Source organism: Salvelinus fontinalis, chromosome 20 (assembly GCF_029448725.1).
Source record: "Salvelinus fontinalis isolate EN_2023a chromosome 20, ASM2944872v1, whole genome shotgun sequence".
In the NCBI taxonomy this organism is placed as follows: domain Eukaryota; kingdom Metazoa; phylum Chordata; class Actinopteri; order Salmoniformes; family Salmonidae; genus Salvelinus; species Salvelinus fontinalis.
In genome coordinates, this window is record NC_074684.1 from 24,562,122 (window position 1) to 24,574,887 (window position 12,766).

The 12,766-nt window shown below is 42.2% G+C and overlaps 1 protein-coding gene across 1 annotated transcript in view; it reads left to right on the forward strand.

The window, feature by feature from the left end:
• LOC129817562 (5'-nucleotidase domain-containing protein 1-like) overlaps positions 1–12,766 on the forward strand; it is a 96,912-nt gene that overhangs the window by 50,939 nt on the left and 33,207 nt on the right. The window contains exon 7 of the mRNA XM_055872942.1: positions 178–352. Coding sequence (XP_055728917.1) covers positions 178–352 — 175 coding nt within the window. The remainder of the gene's footprint in view (positions 1–177; positions 353–12,766) is intronic.

Consider the following 12,766-nt stretch of genomic DNA (forward strand, 5'->3'; position numbering starts at 1 on the left):
ATTTATATTTAGTGGTAACCTTTTTTAAACCTTGAATAGGCTACACGTTTGCATTTCATGCAACAGCATGATCAAATGAAGATCCTACATCTGTATTCTACATCTCAAATATAAGCTACTATGCAAGTTATGGGTCTCTAAGTTTAGTAATGGGTGTTTTGTTTGTCTGCCCCTCAGAGGATGCTGGGTGGTACTTTCCCAGTGTGAAGAGGGACCCTGGTCGTTACCTGCAGCCCTGCTCTGAGTCTGTCAAGACCTGGCTGAGGAGCATGAAGAGTGCAGGGAAGGTCCTCCTGCTCATCACCAGCTCCCACAGCGACTACTGCAGGCTCATCTGTGACCAAATCCTGGGGTGAGTTAGTAGTGCACAATATGTCATTTGGGACGCAGACCATAAAACACACCTGATAGGGGCCAGGAACTAACCATATTGGTTTAGCCCCAGTATGTGAGATGGGAGAGCAGAACCAGTCGGGCTAAAGTCAATATTTTTTTGATGGTTTTATGATGAGCCACTAATGCAGGGCTACTTAACTCCAGTCCAGGAGGTCAAACACTTCTGGTTTTCTTCCTCTCCTTCAAATAAGGGACCGTTTTAGACCTGGGACACCAGGTGAGTGCAATTAACTACCAGGTAGAAACACAATCCAGAAGTCTTTTCGGCTTTCCAGGACCAGAGTTGAATAGCCCTGCCCTACTGGCTCATCTCTCCCAACCCACATTGCGTACAGCTCTCACATGCCATTACACCTCATTCCTTCAGTCACCAGAGCATCTGCTGACCAGCTAGCAAGTGTCTTCACTGATATTTTCAAACTCTCCCTGACCCAGTCTGTAATACCTACATGTTTCAAGCAGCCCACCATCGTCCCTGTGCCCAAGAATGCCAAGGTAACCTGTCTAAATGATTACCGCCCCATAGCACTCACATATGTAACCATGAAATGCTTGAAAGGCTGGTCATGGCTCACATCAATGCTGTCATCCCAGACACCCTGGACCCACTTCAATTCGCATACCAACCAAACAGATCCACAGATGAGGCAATGTCTATTGCACTCCACACTGCCCTCTCCCACCTGGACTAGAGAAACACCTATGTGAGAAGGCTTTTCTTTTGACTATATTTCAGCATTCAATATCATAGTGCCCTCCAAGCTCATCACCCCCTCTCAACACCGTGCACTGTCAGCTCTCATTCCCACTCAGCCCAGCAGAAATATAACAGAAGACTAGAGTGAAACTTACAATGGCTGAGCCTGACCATTATGTAGTGGTGCTGTTTGTGCTAGCAGACTCTCCATAGACTCATTATTACTAGCCAGCTGCAGCTGTGGACTGACCTAGACCAGGGGACTGGACTGTGTCAGTATCACTGTTCTCTCTCTCTCTCCAGTGTACACTATGTGGTCTAGGGTTATTATTCTAGCCTAAAACCTCTTACACGTCCGGTCAGACAGCAAGGGGAAGTCTTGTGGAATAGTGCTGTGGCTGGTCTTGCTGGTGGCAAAGTGTGTTTAATAGAATGCCTTCGTGAAGTGTCTCTGCACATTATCTAAACAGACACAATCACACATCACCAGTATTACTTCACAGTGGAGAACTTGGTCGTGAGTTTTAATCCAACCAATGCCATAGCCTAGCTACAGTAACGTTTGATGCTCATCTGGTAAGTAACCAACCACACATCCAGATAATCTATTCTTCTGTCCCACTCTGCTAGTGTAGCTGGCCGTTATGATGGACAGTCAGACTTAGGGGAGAGCGGCTGAAAGTGAACCGTTTGTTCTGGATGCCTGCTAGGTCTTCAGGGACCTCTGTGGCCCAGGCTTTCCCCACAGATAACTGAAGCCAGGAAATTATGCAGGCTGTGTCTTGTCCGTGTGGTGGCTCAGGGATAAGCTTTGCTTTGTTCTGCTGTAGGGGTTGGCCTGCATGTGAACCTCCTGTGTGAGGCAACATTTGGCTCCACAAGAAACTCAGATTAGTTCCAGTCTGGAGTCTATAAACAATATGCATTTCAACACCTCTCTAATGCATAGACACTCCCCAGTGAAGAATGCCCCCTCGTGATCTGACTTTGGTTTCTGTTGGGAAGAAATAATGTCACCTCTTTTTAAAGCCCATGCTTCTCTCAGGAACACCACAGAGGCGTGCAGGCTGTGGACCAGGGACAGACAGCTGTCAGAAGTCGCACAACAAGACCAGGGATGCCAGACAGGCCCCTACGTGCCAAGTGTAGCTAGGTGTCTCCTGGCCTCTCCTGCCGTTGGACACAGCAAGATGAAACCATAGCAGTCTACATTACAGCTTCATTTATACACTCACCGGGGTGTTTATTAGTTACAACACCCCATACACTAAATTGAAGAAGCCGCTCCATTGGGCACTCAATCACCAACACTGGACAATTGAGGAGCGGAAAAAACGTTGCCTTGTCCGACAAATGCTGTTGCATCATGCTGATGGCAGAGTCAGGATTTGGCGTTAGCAGTCCATGGCACCATCCTGCCTGGTGTCAATGGTACAGGCTAGTGGCGGTGGTGTAATGGTGTGGGGAATGTTTTCCTGTCACACGTTAGATCCCTTGATACCAATTGAGCAACAAAGGTTTCCGACACCTTGTAAAATAAAATCAATACCCCGAATAATTTTGGCTGTTCTGGAGGCAAAGGGGGGTCTGACCCAGTACTAGATGGGTGTACCCAATAAACTGGACAGTGAGTATGTTTGCTCCGACTAGTATTTTTAGACCTCCCTGTAATACTTTTTGCTGGCTAGAAATGGATGTATCTATAATGTTATGTCAGGAATATATTTGACTAGCTCCTAAGTCTGTAGAATGTGGATTTTCACCAGTGGAGGCTCCTCAGAGGAGGATATGGCGGACCATCCTCCTCAGTGAATTTCAGAATTTTTTAAATATTGAAACATTTTAAAAGTTATCCTTTTTAGATAAAACTAAATATATTCACTTTCCCAAATAATTAAAACATACTGTTTTGCAATGAAGGCCCAGCAGCACTGTAGGGTAGCACAGTGGTGTAGCCAGAGGACAGCTAGCTTGTGTCATCCACTGGGTACATTGACTTCAATACAAAACCTAGGAGGCTCATGGTTCTTACCCCCCTCCATAGACTTACACAGTAATTATGACAACTTCCGGAGGACGTCCTCCAACCTCTCAGAGAATGATTCTAGTACTGAAAGCACTGCAGTGCATAACATGTGGTGAGTAGTTGACTCAAAGAGAAAGACAATAGTAGAACAAATTAATTTCTTCCAAAATTAAGGAGCAGTGAAAGAGAGCTATATTTCATTGTGTGTGTGTGTACACAGTACCAGTCAAAAGTTTGGACACCTACTCATTCAAGGGTTTTTCTTAATTTTTTACTATTTTCCTCATTGTAGAATAATAGTGAAGACATCAAAACTATGAAATAACACACATGGAAACATGTAGTAAACAAAAAACTGTTAAACAAATCAAAATATATTTGAGATTCTTCAAATAGCCACCCTTTGCCTTGACAGCTTTGCACACACTTGGCATTCTCTCAACCAGCGTCACCTGGAATGCTTTTCCCACATATGCTGAGCACTTGTCGGCTGCTTTTCCTTCACTCCCCGCCCGACTCATCCCAAACCATCTCAATTTGGTTGAGGTCGGGCGATTGTGGAGGCCAGGTCATCTGATGTAGCACTGAATCACTCTCCTTCGTAAAATCGCCGTTACATAGCCTGTAGGTGTGTTAGGTTATTTTCCTGTTGAAAAACAAATGATAGTCCCACTAAGCCAAAACCAGATGGGATGGCGTATCGCTGCAGAATGCTGCGGTAACCATGCTGGTTTAGTGTGCCTTGAATTCTAAATAAATCACAGATCACATCATTATTTGGGATGCAATTTCTGAGGCTGGTAACTCTAATGAACTTATCCTCTGTAGCAGAGGTAACTCTGGGTCTTCCATTCCTGTGGTAGTCCTCATGAGAGCCAGTTTCATCACAGCACTTGATGGTTTTTGCGACTGCACTTAAACTTTCAAGGTTCTTGAAATGTTCCTTATTGACTGACCTACATGTCTTAAATTAATGATTGGCTGTCATTTCTCTTTGCTTATTTGAGCTGTTTCTGACATAATATGGACTTGGTCTTTTACCAAATAGGGCTGTCTTCTGTATACCCCCCTACCTTGTCACAACACAACTGATTGGCTTAAACGCATTGAGGAAAGAAATTCCACAAATTAACTTTGAAGGCACACCTGTTAATTGAAATGCATTCCAGGTGACTACCTCATTAAGCTGGTTGAGAGAATGACAAGAGTGTGCAAAGCTGTCATCAAGGCAAAGGGTGGCTGTTTGAAGAATCTCAAATATGAAATATATTTTGATTTAACACTTTTGTGGTTACTACATGATTCCATAGGTGTTATTTCATAGTTTTAATGTCTTTACTATTATTCTTCAACGTAGAAAATAGTAAAAATAAAGAAAAACCTTTGAATGATTAGGTGTTCTAAAACTTTTGTGTACAGTACATGTCAAAAGTTTGTACACACCTAGTCATTCAAGGGTTTTTCTTTATTTTTACTATTTTCTACATTGTTGAAAATTATTTTTCCATCTTCAACATAGAAATGCTACCAAAAAAATGTATTGAAACTTGTTACAAATGATGGAGTCACGCATGATTCACCGGACAATATTTTGAAAGAGGAAGTAAAGTTCTTAAAGAATATGTTTTCATTTCAGTCTCCTCCATCTCCACTAACTGAAGCTAATTGTATGGATTTTTTCCCTATTAATAATGAAACATTTACATCTACAGAAAGACTCATGTGAAGGCCAAATTACAGAGGAGGAACTTGATGCAATTAAAGCCTTTAAGTCTGGGGAAACTCCAGGGCTGGATGTCATAACAGTGGAAGTATACCAAACTTTTATTATATACTCAGGACCATTATTAGCATGTTTTAAACACTCCTTTATAAACAGTAGATTATCGGACACACAACAAGGTCTGATTTCATTATTACTGAAACAGGATCCAAGTGGTATATACACTGCTCAAAAAAATAAAGGGAACACTTAAACAACACAATGTAACTCCAAGTCAATCACACTTCTGTGAAATCAAACTGTTCACTTAGGAAGCAACACTGATTGACAATAGATTTCACATGCTGTTGTGCAAATGGAATAGACAAAAGGTGGAAATTATAGGCAATTAGCAACACACCCCCAATAAAGGAGTGATTCTGCAGGTGGTGACCACAGACCACTTCTCAGTTCCTATGCTTCCTGGCTGATGTTTTGGTCACTTTTGAATGCTGGCGGTGCTCTCACTCTAGTGGTAGCATGAGACGGAGTCTACAACCCACACAAGTGGCTCAGGTAGTGCAGCTCATCCAGGATGGCACATCAATGCGAGCTGTGGCAAGAAGGTTTGCTGTGTCTGTCAGCGTAGTGTCCAGAGCATGGAGGCGCTACCAGGAGACATGCCAGTACATCAGGAGACGTGGAGGAGGCCGTAGGAGGGCAACAACCCAGCAGCAGGACCGCTACCTCCGCCTTTGTGCAAGGAGGAGCACTGCCAGAGCCCTGCAAAATGACCTCCAGCAGGCCACAAAAGTGCAAAAAGTGGTCTGTGGTCACCACCTGCAGAACCACTCCTTTATTGGGGGTGTCTTGCTAGTTGCCTATAATTTCCACCTTTTGTCTATTCCATTTGCACAACAGCATGTGAAATGTATTGTCAATCAGTGTTGCTTCCTAAGTGGACAGTTTGATTTCACAGAAGTGTGATTGACTTGGAGTTACATTGTGTTGTTTAAGTGTTCCCTTTATTTTTTTGAGCAGTGTATAAAGATCCAGTCCATAAAAAAAAAACTGGAGGCCCCTCTCAGTGTTGTGATGCAAATTTCTAGCTAAATGTTTTGCGCATAGAATTGAAAAGGTATTGTCAGTTATTATTCTTCCTAATCAGACAGGTTTTTTACATGGACAATACATTGGCGATAATATAAGACAAGTACTGGAAACAATAGAATACTATGAAATATCGTGGAAACCAGGCCTGGTTTTCATGGCTGATTTTGAAAAGGCTTTTGATAAAGTACGACTGGAGTTTACATATAAATGCCAAGAATATTTCCATTTTGGAGAATCTCTTATGTACAGTAACCCTAGGTGTAAAATACAAAATAATGGTTACATCTCAGAAAGTTTTAAATAACTGCAGTTATTTGTTTTTAAGTATTATTTCTTACATTGTCACCCCAGAATATCTCAAGTGTTATTACATACAGCAGGGAAGAACTATTGGATATAAAAGCGATGTCAACTTACCATCATTACGAACAGGAATACGTCTGTCCCGAAGTGGATTCTTTGTTCGGACCTCCACCCTGGACATGGGATCTTATGCCAGAGGTCGACCCAAAACAACGCGGTCACCGCAGGAGAGGCAGACGGGGCGGCCTACTGGTCAGACTCAGAAGGCTAGCACACCATCCACCGCTTCTGAGCATACTACTCGCCAATATCCAATCTCTAGATAACAAGGTGGACGAAGTTAGGGCACGAGTTGCCTTCCAGAGAGACAACAGAGATTGTAACAGTCTCTGTTTCACGGAAACATGGCTCACTCGGGATATGTTGTCAGAGTCGGTACAGCCACCCGGTTTCTTCATGCATCGCGCCGACTGAAACAAACATCTATGGTAAGAAGGGTGGGGGTGTATTCCTTTATGATTAACGACTCATGGTGTAATCACAACAACATACAGGAACTCAAGTCATTTTGTTCACCTGACCTACAAAACCTTACAATCAAATGCCGACTGCATTATCTTCCAAGAGAATTCTCTTCGATTATAATCACAGCCATGTATACCGCCCCACAAGCAGATACCTCGTCGGCCCTGAAAGAACTTCACTGGACTAACTGGAAACCATACATCCTGAGGCTGCATTTATTGTAGCTGGGGATTTTATCAAAGCTAACCTGAGAACAAGACTTCCTAAATTGTATCAGCATATCGAATGCATGACACGAGCAGGTAGCATTCTGGATCATTGCTACTCTAACTTCTGCAATGCATACAAAGCCCCCCCAAGCCCCCCTCATGCCCTGCCTTCGGCAAATCTGACCATGACTCCATTTTGTTGCTCCCAGCTTATAGACAGAAACTAAAACAGGAAACGCCAGTGCTCAGGTCTATCCAACGCTGGGCTGACCACGCTTCAAGATTGCTTCGATCACGTGGACTGGGATATGTTCCGGATAGCCTCAGACAATAACATTGATGTATACGCTGACTCGGTGAGCGAGTTTATTAGCAAGTTCATCGGAGATGTAGTACCCACTGTGACTATTAAAACCTTTCCTAACCAGAAACTGTGGATTGATGGCAGCATTTACGCAAAACTGAAAGTGCGAACCACCGCCTTTAATTATGGCAAGGCAACTGGAAACATAACCGAATACAAACAGTGCAGCTATTCCTTTCGCAAGGCAATCAAACAAGCAAAGCGTCAGTGTAGAGACAAAGTAGAGTCACAATTCAACTGCTCAAACACAAGACGCATGTGGCAGGGTCTACAGCCAATCACGGATTACAAAAAGAAAACCAGCCCCGTCGTGGACATCGACGTCCTGCTCCCAGACAAATGAAACAACTTCTTTGCTCACTTTGAGGATAATACAGTGCCACTGACACGGCCCGCTACCAAAGCCTGTGGGCTCTCCTTCTCCGTGGCCAACGTGAGTAAAACATTCAAACGTGTTAACCCTCGCAAGGCTGCCGGCCCAGACGGCATTAATAGCCGCGTCCTCAGAGCATGCGCAGACCAGCTGGCTGGTGTGTTTACAGACATATTCAATCAATCCCTATCCCAGTCTGCTGTCCCCACATGCTTCAAGATGGCCACCATTGTTCCTGCTCCCAAGAAAGCTAAGGTAACTGAACTAAATGACTATTGCCCTGTAGCACTCACTTCTGTCATCATGAAGTGCTTTGAGAGACTAGTCAAAGATCATATCACCTCCACCTACCTGATACCCTAGACCCACTTCAATTTGCTTACCTTCCCAATAGGTCACTGGCGATGCAATCGCCTGCACACTGCCCTATCCCATCTGGACAAGAGGAATACCTATGTAAGAATGCTGTTTATTGACTAGAGCTCAGCATTTAACACCATAGTACCCTCCAAACTCGCCATTAAGGTCGAGACCCTGGGTCTCGACTAGAGGTCGACCGATTAATCGGAATGGCCGATTTTAATTAGGTTCAATTTCAAGTTTTCATAACAATCGATAATCGCCATTTTTGGACACATTAAACTTATCTTAGAAAAAACAATCAATATTAACAATCACTAGTTAACTACACATGGTTGATGATATTACTAGTTTATCTAGCTTGTCCTGCGATGCATATCATCGATGCGGTGCCTGTTCATTTATCATCGAATCACAGCCTACTTAACGGGTGATGATTTTACAAGCAAATTCATGAAAAAAGCACTGTCGTTGCACCAATGTGTACCTAACCATAAACATCAATGCCTTTCTTAATTAAAATCAATACACGTGTATATATTTTGAAACCTGCATATTAAGTTAATATTGCCTGCTAACATGAATTTATTTTAACTTGGGAAATTGTCACTTCTCTTGTATTCTGTGCAAGCAGAGTCAGGGTATATGCAGCAGTTTGGGCCGCCTGGCTCGTAGCGAACTGTGTGAAGACCATTTCTTCCTAACAAAGACCGTAATTCATTTGCCAGAATTGTACATAATTATGACATAACATTGAAGGTTGTGCAATGTAACAGCAGTATTTAGTCTTAGGGATGCCACCCATTAGATAAAATACAGAACGGTTCCGTATTTCACTGAAAGAATAAAAGTTTTGCTTTCGAAATGATAGTTTTCGGATTTGACCGTATTAACGATCTAAGGCTCGTATTTCTGTGTGTTATGCTATAATTAAGTCTATGATTTGATATTTGATAGAGCAGTCTGACTGAGCGGTGGTAGGCAGCAGCAGGCTCGTAGCATTCATTCAATCAGCACTTTCATGCATTTGCCAGCAGCTCTTCGCTGTGCTTCAAGCATTGCGCTGTTTATGACTTCAAGCCTATCAACTCCCGAAATTAGGCAATACTATAGTGCCTATAAGAACATCCAATAGTCAAAGGTAAATGAAATACAAATGGTATAGAGAGAAATAGTCCTATAATAACTACAACCTAAAAATTCTTATCTGGGAAAATGAAAGACTCATGTTAAAAGGAACCACCAGCTTTCATATGTTCTCATGTTCTGAGCAAGGAACTTAAACGTTAGCTCTCTTACATGGCACATATTGCACTTTTACTTTCTTCTCCAGCACTTTGTTTTTGCATTATTTAAACCAAATTGAACATGTTTCATTATTTATTTGAGACTAAATTGATTCTGTTGATATATTATATTAAGTTAAAATAAAAGTGATCATTCAGTATTGTTGTAATTGTCATTATTACAAATATTTATATAAAAATCAGGCGATTAATCTGTATCAGATTTTTTGGTCCTTCAATAATCGGTATCGGAAAAATCATAATCGGTCGACCTCTAGTCTCGACCCCGCCATGTGCAACTGAGTCCTGAACTTTCTGACAGGACGCTCCCAGGTGGGGAAGGTAGGAAACAACTTCTCCAGCCCGCTGATCCTCAGCACTGGGGCCCCACAAGGGTGCGTTCTCAGCCCTCTCCTGTACTCCCTGTTCACCCATGACTGTGTGGCCATGCACGCTTCCAAGTTAATCATCAAGTTTGCAGACGACACTACAGTGGTAGGCTTGATTACCAACAACGATGAGACGGTCTACAGGGAGGAGGTGATAGCCCTCGGAGTGTGGTGTCAGGAAAATAACCTCTTACTCAACGTCAACAAAACAAAGGAGATGATCGTGGACTCCAGGAAAAGCAGACGCTAACGTCCTACTTGGCCAAAAGCCAGTAAGTCACAGAAAAAGACAGCCATTTTTCCGGCCAAAGAGAGCAGTAACAAAAAGCAGAAATAGAGATCAAATTAATCACTAACCTTTGATGATCTTCAACAGATGACACTCATAGAACTTCATGTTACACAATACATGTATGTTTTGTTCAGTAAAGTTCATATTTAGATCGAAAAATCTGAGTTTAGGCGGGACGCTACTGTCTCACTTGGCCAAAAGCCAGAGAAAATGCAGAGCGCCAAATTCAAATAAATTACTATAAAAATCAAACTTTCATGAAATCACACATGAAAGATACCAAATTAAAGCTACACTTGTTATGAATCCAGCCAACATGTCAAAATAGGCTTTTCGGCGAAAGCAAACAAATCTATTATCTGAGGATAGCAACAGAGTAAACAAGCATATTTCAACCCTGCAGGCGCGACACAAAACGCAGAAATAAAAATATAATTCATGCCTTACCTTTGACGAGCTTCTGTTGTTGGCACTCCAATATGTCCCATAAACATCACAAATGGTCCTTTTGTTTGATTAATTCCGTCGATATACAGTGGGGCAAAAAAGTATTTAGTCAGCCACCAATTGTGCAAGTTCTCCCACTTAAAAAGATGAGAGAGGCCTGTAATTTTCATCATAGGTACACTTCAACTATGACAGACAAAATGAGGGGAAAAAATCCAGAAAATCACATTGTAGGATTTTTAATGAATTTATTTGCAAATTATGGTGGAAAAAAGGTATTTGGTCAATAACAAAAGTTTATCTCAATACTTTGTTATATACCCTTTGTTGGCAATGACAGAGGTCAAATGTTTTCTGTAAGTCTTCACAAGGTTTTCACACACTGTTGCTGGTATTTTGTCCCATTCCTCCATGCAGATCTCCTCTAGAGCAGTGATGTTTTGGGGCTGTTGCTGGGCAACACGGACTTTCAACTCCATCCAAAGATTTTCTATGGGGTTGAGATCTGGAGACTGGCTAGGCCACTCCAGGACCTTGAAATGCTTCTTACGAAGCCACTCCTTCGTTGCCCGGGCGGTGTGTTTGGGATCATTGTCATGCTGAAAGACCCAGCCACATTTCATCTTCAATGCCCTTGCTGATGGAAGGAGGTTTTCACTCAAAATCTCACTATACATGGCCCCATTCATTCTTTCCTTTACCCGGATCAGTCGTCCTGGTCCCTTTGCAGAAAAACAGCCCCAAAGCATGATGTTTCCACCCCCATGCTTCACAGTAGGTATGGTGTTCTTTGGATGCAACTCAGCATTCTTTGTCCTCCAAACACGACGAGTTGAGTTTTTACCAAAAAGTTATATTTTGGTTTCATCTGACCATATGACATTCTCCCAATCTTCTTCTGGATCATCAAAATGCTCTCTAGCAAACTTCAGACGGGCCTGGACATATACTGGCTTAAGCAGGGGGACACGTCTGGCACTGCAGGATTTGAGTCCCTGGCGGCGTAGTGTGTTATTGATGGTAGGCTTTCTTACTTTGGTCCCAGCTCTCTGCAGGTCATTCACTAGGTCCCCCCGTGTGGTTCTGGGATTTTTGCTCACCGTTCTTGTGATCATTTTGACCCAACGGGGTGAGATCTTGCGTGGAGCCCCAGATCGAGGGAGATTATCAGTGGTCTTGTATGTCTTCCATTTCCTAATAATTGCCTCCACACTGGATTTCTTCAAACCAAGCTGCTTACCTATTGCAGATTCAGTCTTCCCAGCCTGGTGCAGGTCTACAATTTTGTTTCTGGTGTCCTTTGACAGCTCTTTGGTCTTGGCCATAGTGGAGTTTGGAGTGTGACTGTTTGAGGTTGTGGACAGGTGTCTTTTATACTGATAACAAGTTCAAACAGGTGCAATTAATACAGGTAACGAGTGGAGGACAGAGGAGCCTCTTAAAGAAGAAGTTACAGGTCTGTGAGAGCCAGAAATCTTGCTTGTTTGTAGGTGACCAAATACTTATTTTCCACCATAATTTGCAAATAAATTCATTAAAAATCCTACAATGTGATTTTCTGGATTTCTTTTCCTAATTTTGTCTGTCATAGTTGAAGTGTACCTATGATGGAAATTACAGGCCTCATCTTTTTAAGTGGGAGAACTTGCACAATTGGTGGCTGACTAAATACTTTTTTGCCCCACTGTATATCCAAAATGTCCATTTATTTGGCGCGTTTGATCCAGAAAAACACCGGTTCCAACTTGTGCAACGTGACTGCAAATTATCTCAAAAGTTACCTGTAAACTTTGCCAAAACATTTCAAACTACTTTTGTAATACAACTTTAGGTATTTTTTTATGTAAATAATCGATAAAATTGAAGACTGGATGATCTGTGTTCAATACAGGATTAAAACAAACTGTAGCTAGCTTTCTGGTCACGCGCCTCTAACAAACAGTACACTTCAAGTGACCCTTGTTCAATATGGCCGTACTTCTTCATTACACAAAGGAAAAAACCTCAACCAATTTCTAAAGACTGACATCCAGTGGAAGCGGTAGGAACTGCAAGAAGGTCCCTTAGAAATCTGGATTCCCAATGAAAACCCATTGAAAAGAGTGACATCTAAAAAATTAAAAAATCTGAATGGTTTGTCTTCGGGGTTTCGCCTGCTAAATAAGTTCTGTTATACTCACAGACATGATTCAAACAGTTTTTTAGAAACTTCAGAGTGTTTTTTATCCAAATCTACTAATAATATGCATATCTTATCTTCTGGGGATGAGTTGAATTTTGGTAT